Source organism: Lutjanus erythropterus, chromosome 9 (genome assembly GCF_056507025.1).
Source record: "Lutjanus erythropterus isolate fLutEry1 chromosome 9, fLutEry1.hap2, whole genome shotgun sequence".
Classification (NCBI taxonomy): domain Eukaryota; kingdom Metazoa; phylum Chordata; class Actinopteri; order Lutjaniformes; family Lutjanidae; genus Lutjanus; species Lutjanus erythropterus.
The window spans coordinates 32,244,047-32,266,740 of NC_139325.1; the positions used below are offsets into that span (position 1 = coordinate 32,244,047).

Below are 22,694 nucleotides of genomic sequence, written 5' to 3' on the forward strand. Positions count from 1 at the left end.
TACTGCTTTTTAGAAAGAAGAATAGCTGCAAGCAGTAAAGTCGGTTGTCAGAATATGTGTGTGTGTGTGTTTGTGTGTGTGCATATAGTGCAGTGCAGTGTAGTGTAGCCGTTTCCTCTTCCTCTCTCTTTCTTCTCTCAGTCTTTTCTGTCCGGGGAATTGTTCTCAACGTCCACAAACACATTGCAAATACCCGCCGGCCCAGCTGCATCGATTTCTAATTAGACGCCAGGATAATCGTTGGAGAGAGATGAAAAAAGAGGAGAGAGTGATAGCGAGACCGAGTAAATAAATATATAAACGAATTAGAGCCCAGATTAATTGAATGAATATGAGCATTAAAAAGAAACAAAGGTGATCTTGGGCGGATAAACCTTGCGTGGACTGAACGGGAAATAAGGCTTATACACAGAGGAGGAACATACGTACAGAAAGTGGGAAATTAGGGCCTGCTTCTTCTGTCAGAAATTTGTTTTGCCCTTACTGACAGGTGAATGTGGCAGTGAATAAATAATCATTTTAAAATGATGTTAAGTTTTATGTGATGCCACTGCAGCAGAGTGAGATTTTTTTTTTTTTCTGCAAGAAAAACAAGGATACTGCACAAGAGACTCGCCCTGAAACGATTAAAAACATACAGGAATTTAAATCAAAAGTGAACGAATATCACCAGAAAAGTCTAAACTGGCAGAACAAATATAGGGCTGGGCGATGTGGCTTTAAATAAGCTAATATCTCGATATTTTAGGCTATGCCGCGATATACACAACATATATATAAAACGATTATTGTCATCACTGATCAATATGCTGATCATTTTCTCTATTAGTCATTTAGTTGGTTGGTCCATAAAATGTCGGAAAATGGTGAAAAATGTTGATCAAAGTGCAAGATAAAGTCCCCGAATGTCTCGTTCTGTCAACAACCCCAAGATATTCAATTTACTGCAACACAGGATTAAAGAAACCAGAAAATATTGATATTTGAGAGGCTGAGGTCAGAGAGTTTGGACCCTTTTCTTCTTTAAAAACATGACTCAAAATGATTAATTGATTATCGATTAATTTAATAGTTGACATCTAATTGATTAATAGACTAATCTGAGGAATTTAAACTGCCTTTAATCTCTGTGTTTTGTTTGATTTACTGGCCCAACTAAGATATATTTATAAAACACAATATATAAGTTATAGAGTAATTGACAAGTTGATTAATCGATTAATCATTGAAGCGTTACTAAATATACACATTTTCCCTAAAATTACTGTAAATTCTAAAACAGTGATGACTCTATGAAATATGATGCATTGATGTTGATTAAAATATGTAAACTAGGGCTGGGAGACAGACAAAATCAAATCTCACAATATTTTTGACCAAATACCTTGATATTGTGACAATGTTGTCTGTGTTTTCACAAAATATAAATAATCAGTATTTTGGATACACTGAGTAAGCGGGTAAATGCAAATAATATGGCAAACTAAGTTTAGAAAATTACACCATATTACTGTGATGCAGCCTTTAAAATCAAGAAAAGATAACACATATACCATACCATGATATAAATATTGATAAATTGCCCAGAAACTCGCACTGACAGCAATTAAAGACAAATCACTTCGATCAGAAGTGGAGGAAAATGATCATAAAAGTCCAAACCGACAAAACAAACACGTGCATGTATGATAAAAGTTAAGCATACACAGGAAAAATGAGAGAGTAATTTTTTCAGAGTTACCATTATTTTCCTCTAAAAGAGTATTTTTTATTCATTTTGGATTGTAATTATTTCCAGTGGCCACTAGAGTAGGAGGAAAAAAATAGAGAAAATCCTACTGGAGTAATATCAAGAACACGCCCACTAATGTTTCTTAGGTTTCGTTTCTGCCGCCATCTGTTATCCCTGCAGTGGAAGGTCGAGGTGAAGTGGTGGACGGCGGTAAGCCAGGTAAGTCAGCAAAGTAGCTTACTAAACGGTTTTATTTAAGATAAAATGTCAGCAGAATTTTTGTTGGCTTGCTTGAAAGGTAATGCTTGTGAGTAACATTGCAGCTGGCGAGTTTGTGGGTCTCACACACTGCATAACTGCCAATGTCGATGCTAACGTTAGCTTCAGTACAAATTGTTAGCTAGATGTGAATTTAAACCGAGCCTCACTCACGTTAGCTTAATTTACCACGTGTTTTTACTGAGCTTACTGTTTATTGACCATTTTATCGAAGAAGGTTTTAGTTGTGCTCTCGGTTAGTAAGTGTGTTTAAATTTATTTTTTTATGGGCCAGTCTTGTATGTGTGGACTGTTTTCTCTGCTGTTTGGTTAGCAAGCACGTGTGTTTTACTCTGAGTTGAGTCATGACGTTTTACCGGACTTGTTCATAGGTTTTTAAGTGGGGTTTTTTGTGTGGACAGTTAGCAAGCACGTGTATTTTACTCTGAATTGAGGCATTTACACGACAGTTTTAATTGCTTTTCGGTTAGCTAGCTAACCTACACATGGACCGTTAGCAAGCAAGCACGTGTATTTTACTCTGAATTGAAGCATTTACACCGCCCGTTTAAATTGCTCTTTGGTTAGCTAGTTTTTTGGGGGGGTTTTGTGGACCGTTTTCACCTGCTGTTTGGTTAGCAAGCATGTGTATTTTACTCTGAATTGAGTCTTGTAACTTTAACCTAAGGTTACGGTTTTACCTGCTCTTCGGCTAGCAAGTGTTTTTTTTGTGTGTGTGTTGTAAGACACAAATGGAGACATTGGCTGTGAGGAACACTCATCCGTTACACAAATAAGTTGTGTATTTCCCCGTGTAGCAATGAGTGGAATGGAATTATGCGAGGTTTACGTGGTGAACTCAAATGAAAATGGTTCCCCAACCATTCTTCCAATAGCAGCTCAGAGATGTGGTGTTGTGGTGTGTGCTGGCGCAGCAGCAACATTACGTTTGGTAGGTAAATGCATTTTTGTATTTATTGTCTTTCTTTTAGCCTTTGTCTTTAATGATCTGAAATTTTTATGTTTTATTTTATTGTATTTCTAAGTTCTTGTAAAGCACCTTGAATTGCCTTGTGTATGAATGGTGCTATACAAATAAAATTGCCTTGCCTTGCCTATGTGAATTGAAACGCATGTTAACACATTTGAAGCACCCAACGAGAAAAATAATTATTTTACCCAGCTTTCAAACAGCATTTAATTAGGTGCAAATGCAGAGTGGTATGGAGCCTACCTGTAGATGGGGCTTTTGTAGTACTTAAGCTAATTGTAGCATTCAATGCATGAATTGTTGTGCTCGATATCATCTTAGTAACTGTTTTATTTTTTATTTTTTCCCATAAAGGATGCAGGCTGTAAGAGTGAAGTACAGAGACCGCCAGAAATACATTTGTTATGAAGGGCAACTGACCTTCAAATCATTTTTGGAGTGTGGTAAGTGAAAAAAATTGCACAACCTCATGTGTAAATTAGTGGTGCTGTCTTATTATTATTATTATTATTATTATTATTATTATTAGTATTATTACTATTATTATTATTACTGTCAAGGACCCTTAGAAGTATATGTATTTGATTTTGGAATCTCTAAATGTTGTTTCGTGTACCCTGAGAAAAAGAATTATTTGAGTTAGAAAAATCTTCATGATTTAAAAAAAAAATAAAATGCAGATCTACAAGCTCAGCATGGCACTCGTGCTACAGTATGAGCTTGCAGATCTGCTATTTTTGGAGTATAAGATCCTTGTTAAGTGGTTCGGATCTAAAGTGACGCTGATGTGACCTTTTAATAAAAATAAGATTAATTACACAACAGAATATCAGTCTTGTGCAATATTGTTTTGTCTTCACAGTTTCCAAGAAATTTGACATTCCTACCTTGGACCTAAAAGTCTATGATGATTTAAACACTGAAGTTGATGAGGATGCATTTGCGTTTCTTGTAACAAAACCAGACCTGGGTGTGCTTGAGGTGTGTTTGTCCAAGGGCTCAGATTTTGGCGGTGAGTCACTTTTTAACTTGGAGTCTTATAATCCATACAATCCTGGCTAACCTTGTAATGCAACATAGTAAAGAGAGACTTACCCATGTTGCATGACATTTTGAATAATTACCTCTTCTGACACTTAAGAAAGCATCTGAGGAATAACTAGCTTGGTGTGTGGATCCATCCTAATCTAACGTGATCTTTACATTACTCTTATCACAGATTATCCCCTCTTGCTAGTGACATGTTATTATAATCACACCTGTTATGTCAACATGCTAGATTCAGTGAGCCCCTCTACAAGCCACTCCATTGCCAGCAGCAGCAGCTCCTTTCTCAGCTCTGGTGCAGAAAATGAAGGGGACTCAGAGGACACCATCATTTTGCAGTCTAGTCCTGCCCAAAGAAACAGAGATGACCTGACTCGTCTTGCTCAGGTAAGCTTTGCAGATGGAGTGATCAAGATGGTGATTCTGATAAAAAAAGGGGAGGGGGAGTGGCCAAGTAAAGTTGCAGAGAAATACGGGGCATGGCTAACATTTTTATCACTGTAAATGTAATTGGCCACCAAATCCCTGTGTCCCTTCCCTCTTTTTTCCCCCACACACTTAGATCATTGAAAACATTCTGAGGGAGAAACCTGGTGGAGAGAGGATCCTTACAGAGTATGCTCGGAAAAAAAGCCTAACAGATTCCAGAAGACGTGACATGGTGAAGATATTGGTTGCACACATGGCGAGTGAACATGGGTATGTTGTCATGTAATTAACATCCAACCCAAACATTTATGATTTTATTTGGTACAGACCAAATGCAGAAGGCATCGGCATAGCAGTACTTTTGTTTGGATCTCTCTGTGTGTGTGTGTGTGTGTGTGTGTGTGTGTGTGTGTGTGTGTGTGTGTGTGTGTGTGTGCGCGTGCGCGCACTGTAGGACGAGTCCTTCAAGGCGTGTTAAAGAGGACTACGCAAAGGGCATCACTGCCTTGTTTCCATACCTGGCCGATCCCCAGGGCACTTTGGGCTATGTAAGTACATAAAACAAGTCTAACCTTTTAATCAATACTTCTAGTATTGATCCAAAAACCGAGTGAGATTTCAACCAAATATTAAAGGGATAGTTCAGGTCTTTTGACATGAATCTGTATGGCATCCTCATCAGCAGTGTAGCGCATCAATAGTGACTTACCACCGACTGCGTCCTGTGAGCGGAGTTCTGGCCTGGTTTTGGTGTTGACGAAGGTAGTCCGGCTAGTTGTCTGGGGTCACGAAAATAAAGCGTTTTGCCTCTCAAAACAGTATGCGTTCAAAATAGCGCCAGGCGATTTTGAGGTCTGACTTTTTTGAGGACAGCAGTTTTGTGATGCAAATATATCACTCTTTTGAACGCATATTGTTTTGAGAAGCAAAACGCTTTATTTTCGTGACCCCAGGCAACTAGCCGGACTACCTTCGTCAACACCAAAACCAGGCCAGAACTCCGCTCACCGGATGCAGTCGGGGGTAAGTCACTGTTGATGCGCTACACTGCTGATGAGGATGCCATACAGATTCATGTCAAAAGACCTGAACTATCCCTTTAACATTTTTGTATGCTGACCCTTTCTCCTAACCTCAACAAGGTGAACACAGCACATTTCAGACTGGTTGACCTTGATTTTAGCAATTCTCCAGACAAGGACATGTTAGTTTTTTAAGGAGGAAAAATAAAACGCTTTCTTGGTTTTTAGGAGCAGTATTACAATCCAGTAGATGGGAGTGGATTTCTTGCATGGAGAGTGAAAACGCTTCAAAAAGAAGCCTCAGAGGGACAAAAGAAAAGAAACCCTCAGCCACTGACAGGTACATGATTTTGAGTGTAGTTAGATTTTTTTTAATGAGAATTCACATGTTAAATTCATTTTTAAAGGGCATTTTCAGTCACAGTGGATGTTTACCTCAGATATCAGGTCACCTTTGATCATTTAATTTCATACCATCCGTACTCCCAACTGCAGCGTGCAGACATTTTATATTCTGTTTTTGTTGAAGAATTTACAGTTTTTTTTTAATTTTCATTAATGAGCTCTGGACTAATTTTTAAAATTTCCTGGGGTCGCAAGTTCTGTCTTGTTGCGGTATGTGGTTTCACTGTTACAGGTCACTGTTCACTGGTAACTGTTACAGGTGGTCCAGATTCTGGTGACAGAACCCCCGTCAGTAAGGAAAACCAGCTAACCACGGAAACCCAGTGTCATGAGGCCATCGCACTCATGCAGCATACAACTGATGAAGCAATCATCAAGGAGAAGATGAAACAGACCTTCACCTATCGCCAAGCAATGGTTCATGACCCAGTGAAGTCCTCTGAAGTATTCACCACCTTTCCGAGATTTCTTGACATCACGGGAATGGTATGTCGCTCTTAAACTGCCTTGCATTAAAATCGAGCTGAAATGAAAAATGACCTTAAACAGATCACATCCCTGGTCATCCCTGGTGCATGTATTAACAATGTATGCCATGTTGTTTTCTGTTTTCCATCTTGTCTGCAGATAGAGCAGGATTTCAGTCTGATGTTTGGTGATGACATCTCTGCTAAGTTCCTGGAGAAGTGGCCTACTCACTACAGGCAGAAAGTCCTTGAACAAAGCCGTGGCCTCACCCAGACAAGCGACCTTGAAGATCTTCTTCATAACGCTGAATCCACAACAGAAGAACTGGATGATGGTACACTTGAATTAAAGAAATAATAATAATAATAATAAGAGGGAAATGGTTTTGAAACAAAAATATAAACAGTTTAGTAAAAATGTCTTTCTGAATTTTCTTGTATTTTCAGGATGGGACAGTGAGATGTCCTCCATCTTGCTCCTTATCCACCTCATGCCACCATCACCTCATGGCCGCAACAAGAGACCAGGAAAGCTCTCCGCCAGACAAGCCATTGACCACCTTGTGAAATTTATCAAGGTAATGTTACAGTTTAATTGAAGTTTAAGAAGGCTCACTGTTCTGGCCATAATATTAAACCTTAAAACTATACTCTTGTGAAATCATGCGATGACCATACTCATCTGTAATCAGTGAGGGCCCTGTGATATTTATCTGATTTTGCTCCCCACAGATCTATCATCAGCCTGAGATATGCTGATATGAATAAGTTTATTTCTTTTACATTTAGCAGAATAAAAAATATAAGGCTGAAAATGTTATGGTTCATCTTGCGTTTTGTTTCATTAAGTGATTCTGGTGATGATGATGGGGCCCTTAACTGCAACAGATTAATTTTAATAGCAAGACTAATTAAGTTTTCTTGTAACAGACTGGGACCAGTGTTGAGGGGCATCTGGACAGCATCACAGAGAGCCGTCAACCCTATCTACTGGCTGTGGGGACCCGGAGGAGCGCCATACACAAATATTTCATTGTGATTGACAAACATGCTATCCCGTGTCAGTCACCAGATTCTCTTGCCTCTTTTGACGAGCTTTTTAAAGCTCATTTTGTCTTCGCTACCTCATACAACAGGGATCTGGCCAATGTCTACCACTTCTTGCAAACCGCTGTTTACCAGATTGATGCTGCTACCACCAAGGTGAATCCCAGGGTCAAAGAGATGAGAGCTCGGATGCTGCACTGATTTTGATGCTTTGGTTTGGAGGGTTTTGATGCTATACTGCAAAGATCTATTTTGAGGGCTCTGATGCTGCACTGATTGTGATTGAGATGTTTTGTTTTATTTGCAAAGGCCCTCAGGCAAATGCCAATTCACTAATTAAGCACTTAAAGTTGATCCACGGACTTTGTTCAGGAAAGACACTTCGTCTGAAATGTGGTCAACTTGGTTGTTGTCATTTTTTTGGTACTTTTTCTGGGTTTCGAAAGCATCTTAAAGCACATGAACCTTGTGATGATCCTGGTGAAGGCCCCTCTACAACTGAAGATTTAGCCGGAAGTTTTGTTGATGACTTTCCATCAAACAGTGCCCCTTCTGACCCAGTCCTCCTTAATAAGAGTCTTGTAGACAGCTGTGCTGCAACAGTGGCTGAACTTAAAGTGGCAGGTGTAGGTGAAACAATCATTAATTCTTTGGTTACTTCAATGGAAGAGATTGTTGATGATATCCAAAATCAAGCAAAAGAATCTGTGAAGCAGTGTCTGTCTTTACATGAACCTATCAAAACTGAGGTTGAGTGTAAAATTGATCAGTGCTTTGAAAAAATTGAAAATCCCTTTGGTGTCTTAAATTCTGAAACTAAAAGAAGGCAGTATTTCACAGAGAAGTGGGGAAGGGTGGAACCCGTTGAATTTGTTCTTGGTACAAGATTTGATACACGGCGCAATCGGACTACTGGAACTTATGATCCAGCTGTTGTTACTGATAAATTTGTTTATATCCCAATTTTGAAAACATTAGACTTAATTTACAAACACCCGAAGATAAAAGAGATGATGCAGAGTCATTCCAGTTCAAGAGAAGATCTTCTTAATGACTTTTGTGATGGAGATCTTTTCAAGAGTCATCCTTTATTTTCAAAACAGAAGCATGCAATTCAGTTGCAACTTTTCTATGATGATTTTGAATGCGCAAATCCATTGGGCAGTAAAAAGGGAATACATAAATTAGGAGCAATCTATTTCACCTTACGTAATATTTCTCCAAAGCACAACTCAATGCTGCTTAATATTCATTTGGTCGCTTTATTCCATGCACAAGACATTAAAACATATGGCTTTTCTAAAATACTTGCTCCAATTGTGAAAGACATTAAAGAGCTGGAGACTAAAGGAATTCCGGTCCGACTGTATGAGGAAAATGTGTATGGAACTATTGTCCAAGTTACTGGTGATAACCTTGGCCTTCATGGTTTGTTTGGTTTCGTAGAATCATTCAGTGCCAGATATTGTTGCCGCTTTTGTCTTGCTGAGAAAGAGGACTTTCAGACAGAATTCACAGAAGATTCACCCAAGATAGTGATGCGAACTCAAGCACTTCACGCAGAACACTGCCAGATAATGGAGAAAACTGCTAGTCTTCCGTATGTGATGGGTGTTAAACGTTCTTGTGTTCTAAATTCCTTGCAGTACTTCAATACATGTGAAAACTTCTCTGTAGATATTATGCACGATATCTTGGAGGGCGTGGCACAATACGAAATGAAGCTGCTAATACTACACTTGATCAAAAACTACACAACATCAAAGGAAATAGACAGAAGAATTAAGAACTTTAACTATGGCTACATGGAACAAAACAACAAGCCACCTGCATTGAAGTTAGTAGAGGACTCAAATGACTTAGGTTTAAATGCGATCCAATCTTGGTGTTTACTTCGCAATCTACCACTTATATTTGGAGACTTGGTTTGTCGAGATGATCAACACTGGTATTTGCTTCTGTTGTTGCTTCAAATAGCAGATATTGTATTTTCTCCTATGTTATCAACTGGCATTACCATTTATTTGAAACATTTGATTTCAGAGCACCATGGGTTATTCAAGCATTTGTTTCCCAAAAAGAAGCTACTGCCAAAGCATCATTTTATGGTGCATTATCCTACATGTATTCGTAAAATTGGACCACTTTTGCATACCTGGTGCATGCGCTATGAAGCGAAGCACAATTTCTTTAAAAAGCAACTAAAAAGCTTCAAAAATATAACTAAAACATTGGCAAAGAAACACCAAAGTCAAGTAGCATATAGTTGGCAGATATTTGAGCCCGACAGACTGGTGCTTGGTCCAAGTAAAATGGTAGCTTTAAATGTGATGGACAGGGGCTGTGAGATAGCAGAGGCTCTTCAGGTAGCAATTGACACTAAGGTGTTAGATGTTAGATGGGCCAAACACCATGGAAATATGTATCGTCCAGGTTTAGTTGTTTGTCTGAAAGTGCTTAATGAGATGCCAGTTTTTCACAAAATCCACCATGTTGTTCTTAAAGATGAGAGGTTACTGTTGTTTACATTTGCACTACAAACAGTGTGTATGGATGAGCATTTTTATGCATTTAAAGTTGTGTGTACTGCAGATGGACCTCATGTTGTTGATGTCAAAGAGCTTTTGTGTTACAAAGCATTCGATATGCAGATGTCATACAATAATGATGATTCAAGTTCATTTATTGTTCCATACTGTTTCCTGTGATAAAAGAATCGCTAAGCTAACTATTGCACTGGGGATGAACAGTGGATTTCAGAATGTCTTTGCCCATAACTCAAATTCTAATTTATTTTTATTTTCTCCTCTTTTATCTGATACATCTAATCCACCCAATTTCAAAGAGCACATTGTGTCCAAATTGTGATGGCCCACCAATTGGGTGTGAATGTTTTGGCTGGGCTGATGGCTATTGCAGAAATTTACAGCCTTATCTGCAGCTACTGATGGTGTGGTGATAGTGTGCATACCTGTTTGCAATATTCTGTTTGTTTTATTATGAAATTATAGGGATGTGTCACCCTGAAAGACTTTTTTCCCCTCATATTGATTACCCTGCCTGTGGAGCCTTATTCATGGAGATTTTTGTTGCATGTATTATACAATGCTGTCATATTACAAAGGCCAAACATGTATATTATGAGTGCTCAGTGCATATGTTATGCATTTAAGAAAAATACAATTACATTGTTGAATTTTATTTCTTGTCTTTTTTATTTCAAACATTTTAATCCAGAGTTGTTATTATAATCAATATTGAGTAAAATACAACTCTTTATTGAGTGAAATAGAACTCTATTCATAGTAGAATTAGGCCTCTGTTTTGAGGCAGTTACTACTCTGTACAGAGTAAAATACAACTTTATTAATAGTAGAAATAGAACTCTTATGAGGCAGTTACTACTCTGAACAGAGTAAAATACAACTCTGTATTGAGTGAAATGGTGTTGGAGTTGTTCTCACTTTATGCTAAATTGAGTAAATTTTAATCTTGTGGAGTAAAATATGAACTCTCGATAGAGCAGAAATAACTCTGAAAATTTAACTCTTTGACGAGAGTAAATTTTACTCTTTTTGGACTGGGACCAAATACTATCTTTTTGGGAGTAAAATTTTACTCAAATTGAGTCAAATTAACTCTTCAAAATTTTCTGTGTATCAGAATTTGACCTGCAGATAATTGCTGCATGTAGCTCTGCAGACTGAAACTGTGACACCAATCAACCTTGAACTAAAGCCACAGCTGGATTATCCAACTTCTCTCCTGTTCAGTCAAATTTCCACCACCCTCCTCCTCCTCCTCCTCCTCCTCCTCCTCCTCCTCTCCCCCTCTCTTTCTGTCTCCTGACAGAGTGTGACAGGGGGTTAGCCGGGGAGCTCAGGTAGCTCGTTTACTTTAATTAACGTTTCATCATCCTCGGAGCGGGACCGCGCACCGCATATACTCTTTCATGCTGCTCCGTCTCTCATCCCTGTTCTCCATCCATTCATCATCAGCCCTCCTCCCTCCTCTCCATCTCCTCTCCTCCTGCTCCTCCTTCGGGCTCACCTCTCATCTTTTCTTCCACAACTCCGCCATATCTCCCCCCTTCTGCTCTCTGTCTCATGTCCACTCAGGCATATACAGGATAATAATTCAAACACTTTCCTTCCTTCGCTCCTTCCTCACTTCCCTCCTGCCTCTTCCTCCTCCTCCTCCTCCTCCTCCTCCTCCTCTCTCTTTTTTCAACTTTGTTACTTCTCTCCTTCCCCTCAACTCTTTCCTCTCTTCTCCGCGCTTTTTACAATAATGTTTGTTATTAACGACATAATTACAGGCTGGTTTCTAGTACGAAAACAACTGTAAGCAGCTGTAACGCCTGGATAAAGGATAAATATATGTTCAGACTATCAACATGGAAAATCATAATCATTATAGACGTCTTTGGTCAGGATCCGGGCGAGGAGATGAGAGAGGAGCAGGGTTATTGATCGGAATCGACAGCCTCTGATCATATAATGGAATTTAAACCTCCACGCGGTGATCATCATCTGGCTGCAGCCGCCGATAGATAAAATCAATTTTAAGTCTCTTTCAGCGGGCGAGAGTTTCAATTAGTGAGCTAATGTTTCTATAAGCACAACATCTAGATATTATAATTCATTGTTGTCCTTAATTAAGTTATGTCTGTATGTAATGAGTCAACAAAATTAGGTCACTGATTTTCTAAAGTTGTGATTTGTTTGTCCTTGTGTGAAGGAAAGTGGGCCACAGCCAGTAAAGTCAGACTGATACTGAGTTTTTGGACCCAATGCTGGTATTGGGTAGCAAATAAAAAAATACCGCTTTATCGGCCTATATTCTTTAAACAGAATATAATACACAGAATATATAAATATACATGATTTTTAAATGATCCCTCAAATGTGTTTATCAAGCACTTGAGACAAAGCTATGTAATGGAGGCAGGATATTTTACAGGGTACTGAACGGTCAACCATCACCATTATTTTTAATAATTACAAGTAACTATAAAGAAAAAAAACCCAGACATACATGTATGTGTGTATACTAACTTGAAAAGGATGAAATACACACAAATGCTACCTATAAAAGCCAAAAATAAAGACAATCTGCATTATGTCCTGTAAAAGAAAAATCATTTGTATTATCTCATATTGGACCACATATATGCTAATACTGATATAGACTGATATAGCTGTAATAGGTCAGTATTGGGCCGATAATATCAGTTGGCCAATATATCGGTCAAGCTCTAACAGGAATAATGACACTGCACAGATGAAGGATGTCGCACTTTGCTCAGTTTTGTGCACAATAAACGTTAAAATGAGGAGCATTTAAAAGTTTGACTAACTTCTATGCGTGTTTTGCTTCCAGTTAATAATTCAGTAACACTTTAAAGGAAACCTTTCTCCATTTAGTGCAGCAGAGTCTTTCCAGCGAGCCAACATGCACAAGAGAAGCACCCTGACTGTTTTACCAGACGCGAGTAGAAACTTAAATACTAGGGGAGAATGGGGACGGTTGCAACACTTTTTGCATTGGAACAATTTGCAAAGCAACATACTTTTATTAAACTTGGACATTTCTATTTGAATGAACTATCCTTTTATGTGCCCCAATATGACTTCTTTATGTTGTAAAAAAAACTGAGCATGTGCAGTATTAGTGTCATCATGTTTCTGATTGGAGGAATAAGACATCTGTCCCGGTCTACCCTACGATTGGTAACACCTTTATTTCATGTCAAAATGGCTGCTGTGAAAAAAGATCTATTGTCATCTGAATTTCAGATTTATTAAAACTTAATAATCTATCAATTTAAGGCTATTACATTTTTTAGGTCTGAAAATAGCTCAGACTAAATTTGATACAGGATAAAAAAAAAATTCTCATTCGTCTCTCTTCTCTGTTTTTCTAATAAGAACAGACATAACTGGTTTAATGAGGATGAGCCCGGCTATCGCGATGTTTCAGAAAAATACAATTTTGGCAGAAGAGGGCTCATGAAAAACTGAAAGGACGTTGTGATGATTTAATATTTTTGACTCTACCTTTGAAATGTGCAGCGATGTATTTTTAGAGTAAAGTTGTCACTGGTGTTTGGGTTGTCTGAGCCTGAAGGCTCCTCTCATTAAATCATTTATCCGAATCTTTCTTCTTGCAATAATTGGGCCTCACTCTCATTTGAACTGTGAAACACTTCCTCAAGGGCATAAAAACAATGGTCGTTTTAAGTTTCATTAAAACCTATAATGGTTCATTATGCTAATTGCTATTATGTTTAACAAATATGATAAAATTAGAGGCCTTTGTGTGTTTGTGTCAGTAGTGGGATGTAACTAAGTACATTTACTCAAATATTTTACCTAAAATTCAAGGTACTGGTACTTTACTTTAGTATTTCCATTTTATTCAACTTTGTATTTCTCTTCCACCACTACTCAGAGGCAAATAATGTACTTTCTACATTTCTCCAACAGCTTCAGTTACTAGTTACTTTTCAGGTTCCAGTTTTTCATACTCCTCCTGTCCAGTGTAAACCATGTATCGCCAGAGTTGGTGGTTTTGAATTGGATTTTTCTAATAAACTGGAGGATTAAATATTCCTTTATGAGCTGTACAGCAACACACATTAAAGCAGCAGTTATACTAGTTAAAAACATCAATAGAGGCCATTTTACTGCACAATTAGTATTTTAACTTTTGATTCTTTAAGTTAATTTTCTTGACTACAAAGGCATATTTCTATTTATGTTTTTTATTGCAGAAGTTTTGCTTGTAGTGGAGTATTTTTATTACTACTTTTAATTCAGTAAAGAATCTGAATACATCCTTTACTACTGGTTTGTATTGATTATTATTATATATTATTATTATTACAATAATCCCATAATAATTATTCCAGACTATAATGCAACAACTTCATCTTCATGGGATTCTGATCCTACTGTAAAAATCCAAATATAAGACGTTGGAGGACAGTTTAATCATATACAAGTCTTTTATTTTGCTAACTTGTTAATGAAAAAAAAGAATGATGGAAATGAATCAATAAAAGCAAGAGTAAAAACTTGAGACTATCACAAACCAATACTCGTGATTCCCCTCGGAGTCGGCTCAGAGCTGCAGTTTGATAAGCTGGTGGAAATGGCAGGTGTTATATGAAGCAAAAATAAAATAAGAGAAAAAAGTAAAGTAAATGCAGTTAGACTCATATGGCTCGGTGTGGTCTGGGCGTGACTCGTACACAGCCTGGGACTCAGCGTGGAGCATTTTGATAGTTTAAATAGTTTAAAACACTTACAGTGGTAACCGGATTTGTAGCCTTGTGGGGTTAAGAACTTGATGAAATCCTCCGTGCCCACCGGGACCATAGAGGTGAGCGCTCACATACAAATTGCCATTGATAAAGAGAGAAGGGGAAGCCCCACCATCACCAACCTTAAACCCCATCCCTTTCACACCGGTTCAGACGAAAAAAAATATCCTACCCAGAGTGCACTGCAGCTGGCACCACCTGGGACCCCGGGGGAGGTGAGACTGACATTATGGCACGAAAATGTTTTTGCTTTGCAATTGTTTTCAATGGAGCTTTTCGTTTTCGACCGGGGATCACCCTACTACAATGTATCCCATCAATATTGTATGATGTGGGAAGATTTCAGCTTTGTTGAACCCTAATCCTGTAAAGTGTTGACCTTTGAGAGTGCAGCACAGCCTCAAAGTGAGTGCTCAAAGGTGCCATCAGTAATGGAGGACAAACTGCAAGCGTTTGTCCGAATTTCCAGAAACACACTATGATTAATTAGTGTCACACAGCAGCCACATGAAACGTAACTGACACTGACAAAGTATCATCCTTAAACTAGAACAAGTAATGGTGACATCATGGTAGGTAATTAAGTCTCAATATAAACCACAAAATAAGTATGAACAACTAACCTAAAAAATGTTTGAAATAACAGTCCCTGAAAATCAAAGATTCAAATAATGAGTTGGAGACCTCTCACTCGACTGTGATTCTTCAAGTCAAGCAGGCTCTGAGATAACATTATCTTCTGCCTTCTGCTCAGAGTTGTTGAATTTGCAGCTCGCAGCAAATTAAAGCAGGCTTTTGTTTTGATAGGTAGCGTCGCCAAAAATGTTTTTGCACATTTCCGATTCATCATTAGCTAGCACACATTAGCTCAGAGGTCATGGCTTGTTTATTACATTACGTGAACGCTGCTGTCACTTCAAACGTCCTGTTGAACCCCATTCAAAAATCTGAATGAATGAAAAGGAATGAATAGTTGAATATTTGTACTGAACAGCCAAATCCAATTTAACCGACAAAATTCTGAGTCAGGTATCATTCTAATGAAGTCATTATGATCCTGGATATAAGCCTGTTGCCAAGAGATGAGAGTGAGATTGGAAAAAGGCGCTGAAGGGGTTGAACACTGGACTTTACAAAGCAACACGCAGAGTGTGAGGACCAGGTTTGTCTGCAATGAATGAATGAATGTCCCATATCAGCATAATAAAGCAGGGAGGAGAAGAGACGTGGACGTAGCTTCCAGATCTGAAAAGTGAAATCAATGCAGAGGTGCCTTAAACCGTCATTCTTTCTATTGGCCATCAGTGGTTGCAAAAATAAGTCAGATTCTGTGTGAGTCTATGAGAAAATGACCCTACTTCTCACTTGATTTATTACCTCAGTATACGTTTTCCAACTGAATTTAAGGTCTCAATTGCTAGTTTCAAGTCTTCTTCAATGCAGCAGCATGTTCACTTTGTAAATTACAGTCCCATTTCGAGTAAAATAGAAAAAAAAAAGTGTTATGATTGTGATTGTCAAGTCACTACCGAGGTTATCAGTATAGGCTCTTCCTCAGATCCACACTCCAAAAGAACAAGATGGCGATGGCCAAAATCCCAGACTTAAGGTTTAAAAATGGTCGTCCACAAACCAGTGGGTGACATCATGGTGGCTACGTACTGTTCTCTGATTCAATCTTTGATCTTGTTTATATATAAGCAAACATCTAAAATAAAAGATAAACAGAAGTAGATATAATAAGTACCTTCCTTACAGGATTATTATTAAGTATCCAACCCTTCTGCAGTCTTACAATAACCCAAACACAGCAACATTTTTTTAAACTCAACATAATCATTTTCATTTTCAGTCACAAGCTTCAGATTTAATGGGCTCCTCATGCCGTTTCAACCCTTAATGTTTGGATTGTGAATTTATTCCACCACTGTGAGATGAGTTAGATGAAAACTGGCATGGCACATAGATTTACACTGTTGTTGTCGACTGATGACTGACGGTACAGAGAGAAGCCTTGGCCAACAACTGGCCAGTGAAACTTCGTGTTACATCCCTTGAGGGTGTCTATTATTACTTTCCTAGTGTCTCTCCCTTCAGTCCATTATTATTAGTGCAGCACAATGAGTCCATATGATCTAATAATAAAATGTGGGGGCGTCCGGGTGGCTTAAGGGGGTTAAGCTGCTGACCACATAAACGCAATGTCCACTTCATTGCATGTTATCACTTCTCTCTCTCTCCCCTCGTTCTGACATCTCTCTATTATAGCTGTCAAATAAAGGCCAAAACACTGGGAACAGAATTATTAAACGTGTCCCAAGTAAACGGGCTGTTCAGCTGAAATGTGAAAACAAAATAAACTATCAGCATGACATAGTAGTAATTTTACTGTTTAAAAAGAATTAAAATAATGATTATATGTGCTTTATAAAGTAATTGTAAAGAAAACATCCAGATAAAATTTATAGAGTCAGCCAAGTCACTTTTGCATGTGCAGGGCTCAGCGGTAAAGCAATAATGAGCATCCAATGTCCAGGTAGACGTTCAAAATTCAGTCACAAGAACTTCTCGGTTTAAGATCGCTTTGGGTTAAAATAAGTCTGTTACTTCCACAAGCTCGTGTAACGTAACCTAACCTAACGTAACCAGTTGCTATTTTATAAGAACCATCCAAATAATAGTTATACACAGTTACCAATTAAGAATTAACCATATAAAACTAATGATAACATAAGATAGGTTATATCATTAGTAATAATTAGTAACCATAATTAATTATCATTTCATTGTTAACAGTGAACTATTAACTTAAGTTTAATTAATAATCAATTTACCATATATTAATAATGGTTATTAGATCGGATTTAAGTGACTATATTTAATAATTATGTCATTAATTATAACCTTTATTCTTTTAATCGTTTTTATAAAATATTCAGTTCTTTTGAAACTCTCTAAAATAAACAAATAAAACATTTAGCGCGAACGACTTAATACAACTACATAATGCTGTGTTAAAAACCTGCAGTCCAGGCAAAATCAACCACAAATGTTGAGAATCAATACAACTTAACACCATTTAAAACTGCCTTGTTTTGTACTGTACATCATATTATAACCTTGCTTTCAGACAGTTTTTATATTCCCTGCTGGTTGCTGACTGGTTACATGGACCTTATAGGGTCACGAAACACATTCAGCACATAGATGAACACAAACTTTGAAGTCAAGAAAAATATTTCAGACGCAAACAAGATGCAGCAAACTCAGAGTTCAACGAGCACAGATTCTAAATGAATGGATGTAAAGGCTCTATGTTATATTGTAGGATGTCATTCACTTCTTAAAATGATGGCTGTCTTTTCTGCTGTGACAATTTCCATGTTTAGTACGATTTCTAGTGTCTGTTCTGTCTTATATCTGTCTCTTCCCATTACACAGACCTCTTGGACTGTTGCATTTCTATTGTAGTCATATATCCACGTGCACACATAGACACAGACACCAGCACGCTCACACACACACACACACACACATACACACAGACTTGCACGCACACAAAAATTCAATCTCTCCGTCTTTCTATCTGTGTTTCCCTCTCCCACTCTCTCTTATACACACACACACACACACACACAAACAAATGTACACACACGCACTCAGCGCCCGTCTGCCCCGGCCCCCGTCGGCCCTCTCGCCTGTGTGTGCGTGTCAAATCGAATCTCCACCTCAGTGCGTAGTACACCTGCTGTGCCGGCGTATAATGTGCTGCATACAGTGAGTGCACGATGACGGATTACTGAATTAGACCAATAATGACAAGTGACACTTCTGTTACCGCTCCCTGAGCCACTGCAGAGAGAAGGGGAGAGGTGTAAATAAAGAACAGACACAGAGACAGAGAGGGAGGGTGAGATGGAGGGGGAAAAAAAACAATGGAACGGAGACGGAGGAAGTCATGGAGATGGATTGGGAATTTTCAGCTTGTTCTGTAAAAATAAATAAGTTCTGTTTCATTCGAGTGCAACTTCTCTGTCTGTCCTGTATCTTTTTTTTTTTCCTTTCTCAGTTCCCGTGGTGACACTCAGTTGTCATGGACACATGATGTCAGCTCAAAATAGATTCATATCACAATCCTTCCACCATTGTTTTCTCCCTCTTAAATGCACAATATGCGAGTTTGGGTCTCTGTCACATTACAACAAAAACAAAAGATGGAGCTGATGACGTTGTGAAGAAGCTTAGGATCATGGGAGTCGTCTTTTTAAACTACCACCATAGAGTGCTGCAGGGGGGACGTATCTTTGGGATTTTTCCATTAGATCCTGGATTAGTGCTGAAAAGCAAACTTTAAAGCAACCAAAAGTTTTGGTAATCTTGACAAATGAACACCACTTTTATGATTTTTGAAGAGCAAATGAAATTACCAGAATCAAAAAGCTAACATCAGGCTATAAATGTGCTACACCACAATCGCATGACTTCACGTCACCACAACAAAGTCCAAGACAAAACTCTGTAGTCTCATTTAACGACCTGTTAGCAACCGCTTCTTTAAGGCAGGTAAAAGCTTCAAGGCGAGTGGGGTATTAACAGCTGCATTTTACAAAAGGTGAAAATCTTCCCAACATGCATTAACCTACACAAACTTTAATTCAGGCATCAAACCAAAACTAAACCAAAACTTCAAGACGAGGGAACCACAAACACTACTATGCTAACTCATTTACGATTTTAGGATTCATTCCTGCAGCACCCTACCGTCAATAAAAATCTATCTGATGTGGCAGAAATCATGTTCACAGACGAGGTAATGTATCAGTGTTTTTTTAGTTTTAGTTACGTTTAGTCATGTTTGCTCACTTCCTTCTTCACTCTTCACATGTGTATCCCACGTTTTCCTTTAAATTATAGCGACAAGTGGCTAGCAGTCTTAATTTCATTTCTTCAACTCCATTTTTTCACTGACGAGATGATGAAATGGGCAGAGACCCAATCAGAACTACTCTCTTTTGCCAGCACAGCCATTAGATACATACAGCTGAATAGTTCTTATCTACTCAGGAAGTCAACTGTCATGCACTTTCTGCATGACTCATAAACTGTACAGAAAAGTCAATGTTCGGGAGAAAGAAAAAAAAACAGAAACACAGATATTTTTCCCATTTGATGTCAAGGAAAACTAAACCCCTGTTTATATAAAATATTACATTTTAATTACATTTTAGTCTGTCAAAAAAATATGATATTTATTCAATTAAAACTAGACTAAAACTAAAATGATTTAGATGACTAAAATACAGTCTGGGCAAGTTACTTAATTACTTAAGTGTAATAAGTTACTTTTTAGTTATTACTCCTGTAAAAAATAATATTGCTTAACTTTGTTGAAGTAAATTGTTTAAGAAAACACTCAGACATCAACATAACACACACAGAAATCACCTGGAAAGCTTGCGCTGCTTGACATCATTGAAAAAGAGCAGACTCCGATGAACTCAAAGCCCATTCGTGCATCGCCAGGACAAAAAACAAACTGCACAATGCAGCAATGCAGCGTTTGATTAGTAACCGCCCTACACTGCAAAAATATGACCAGAACTACATGGCATTTTAGTCAGAAGAATATGACTAAAGCAATATTTCCTGTCAAAATTAACACCGGTGGCTAACAGGAGATGCACCTTTACCTTGAATGAATTATGGATTTCTCTGTGTTTTACTGTTGTCGGAATCATTTGAGATGATGTAAGTGCACAACGTAACAAAATATATAATAAAGATCTGGCACTTTTAGATGTTTTAATGTGGTCATGTTCCATATTATAGCTTTAATGCAAATTTCAGGACGAGGTCCTACCAAAGTTACATGTGGTCGAGGCGTCAGCTCAGCTCAAATCTAGTCAGAAAATAAAGGCAAGACAGCAGCAACCTCACATGTTTGTCAAGACAGAGCTGTTTTGAGAAGTTTTGACGTGTTTTCCTAATGAATAAACATGAAATGTAGAGCAGGGTAATTTGTGAGTGTCCACCAGTTGTAGACTGGGGCAGTGTATCTGCAGGATGTCTGGCCCCCCCACGGACCCGGGTCTCCGCAGGCCTGTGCTCAGGATACTAAACCATGCCAAATGAGGAAGAGGAGGTGCAATCCTCCCTGGGACTGCATGAATAAATCAGCCTACCACCCGGTGCTTCTGACTGGAGGAGTAAGGAGTGTACGCATACGGAGAGATGTACACAAACACATGCATTCATTCATACATGCACACATGCAGAGGAGAAACTGAAAAACTGAGACTTTGTAGGTATGAAACACCAGTGGCTGTCTGCTTGTTGTTGTTTTTTTTTTTTGGGAGGGGGGGGGGCGTTAGAGATACAAACATCAATAAGAATATTTGTGTTGGCGCTCTGTCAATGATGTCAATTTAACTGCAAGGCTCATCGTCCTGCCTCTATTGTATCATAATGGAGACTCATTGGGGGATATAAGCCTGCCAAGTCCTCAAGTCATTGTGCCACAGGCGTGTTTGGCTTGCAAGCCAACGCTCAAAGGCACGAGCGACTTCCAAAACTTATACCTTCTGTGTATGTGCACCCACTTGACAGAGAAAGCAGGAACAAAGATGAGCTGCTGTGAAGAAGAAGAAGAGGTGAGCACTTAAGTGGGACAAACACACACGTAGAGAGGGAGTAGAGACACGATTGGAGTCAGAAAAAGAGAGCACGGGAGTGAGGGAGCAATAGGGGGAGCACAGAGGAAGGAAGACAGAAAGAAATATTGACAAAGCCTAGATATACACATAAGTCACCCGACACGACCCGCCTGCTCCCTGTATTTTATAGAGCTGCTCTGCGCTGGCGGAACAGCATGACAGGCCAGTTCCTTCAACGGAAAATATGGTCCCTCTCTACCCTCCCGCCTCTCGCTCCGCTATCACTCCTGTTTTCTGTCTATCCCACCTGATATCATTCTGTCACCTCCGCGCCGGGCTCTTTTTTCCATCATCCCCCTATTTCTTTCCTCCCCGTTCTTGCGTTTTTATTGGTGCTCTACATCCCAGCCGTCATGTTTCACTCCCGCGTTTCTATCCATCTTCATGTCGCTCTCTTAATCCCCTCTCATTTGCTCTCCTCGGCCCTCATCCCTCCCGTTTCTCTTCCTGCTCTTCCCAAAGCCGTTTCCGCGTTGCTGTCCCATTTCCACCTACTCCTCTCCATTTCCCTCATTCTTCCTGATTCATTTCCTCTCCGCTATCCGTTCCATTCATCCCTCTCCTCCTCCTATTTGTGCCATCACCATCCCTCTCCACCCCAGGCTTTTCCCATCTTCATCTTACAGCTTTCCAACTATATTTCCTCTGACCTCCATAGTTTTCCTCCATGGTTTTTCATTCATCTGTCACTCTGGCTCTCTATTAGCCCTGCAAACTTTATCCATCCACTTCTTTAACCTGAAAACTTACAGGGATAGTGCGGATTTTTTGAAGGGGAGCTGTATGAGCTACAGTTAATGTGCCCCCAGTTTGGGAAAGCAGCAGGAGTACCGGTATGAGAAGTTAAGCAATTTACTGCTGTGGAGAGGGTCAGCAGCAAAACATATTTTGGCCACCTAAAAAAGGCACACTTAAAGAAATCTATATCAATTTACACTGTTTTTATAATATTTTCATCACTAAACTTGCCATTAGACAGTCTTTTCTGATGGGAAGCCGCTGTTATATAAGCCAAATATCGCTCTTTCCACACCAACCCGACTCCATTAGTGAAATCAGTAATTTCTCCTTTCGGAACACGGAAGCTAAGCAATAAACTGCTGTGGACGGGATTAGCAGCAAAATATGTTTTAGCCACTTAAAAAAAATAATACAGGCTATTCTATTTAAGTGTACACTATATTTAGAATATTTTCACTGCCTTATCTTGATATCAGCCTTATCTGATGGGAAACTGCTGTTATATAAACCAAATA

The 22,694-nt window shown here is 38.8% G+C and overlaps 2 protein-coding genes across 2 annotated transcripts in view; one reads left to right on the forward strand and one right to left on the reverse strand.

The window, feature by feature from the left end:
• The window catches only part of erfl1 (Ets2 repressor factor like 1), a 92,270-nt gene that overhangs the window by 35,318 nt on the left and 34,258 nt on the right, over positions 1-22,694 (reverse strand). The window lies entirely within an intron of this gene.
• LOC146321860 (uncharacterized) lies at positions 3,337-7,599 on the forward strand. Its single transcript, XM_084725749.1, has 10 exons — positions 3,337-3,424; positions 3,844-3,993; positions 4,261-4,487; positions 4,591-4,727; positions 4,912-5,005; positions 5,708-5,819; positions 6,144-6,370; positions 6,512-6,686; positions 6,799-6,929; positions 7,282-7,599. The coding sequence occupies exons 1-10, from the start codon at positions 3,337-3,339 to the stop codon at positions 7,597-7,599; spliced, it is 1,659 nt and encodes a 552-aa protein (XP_084581875.1).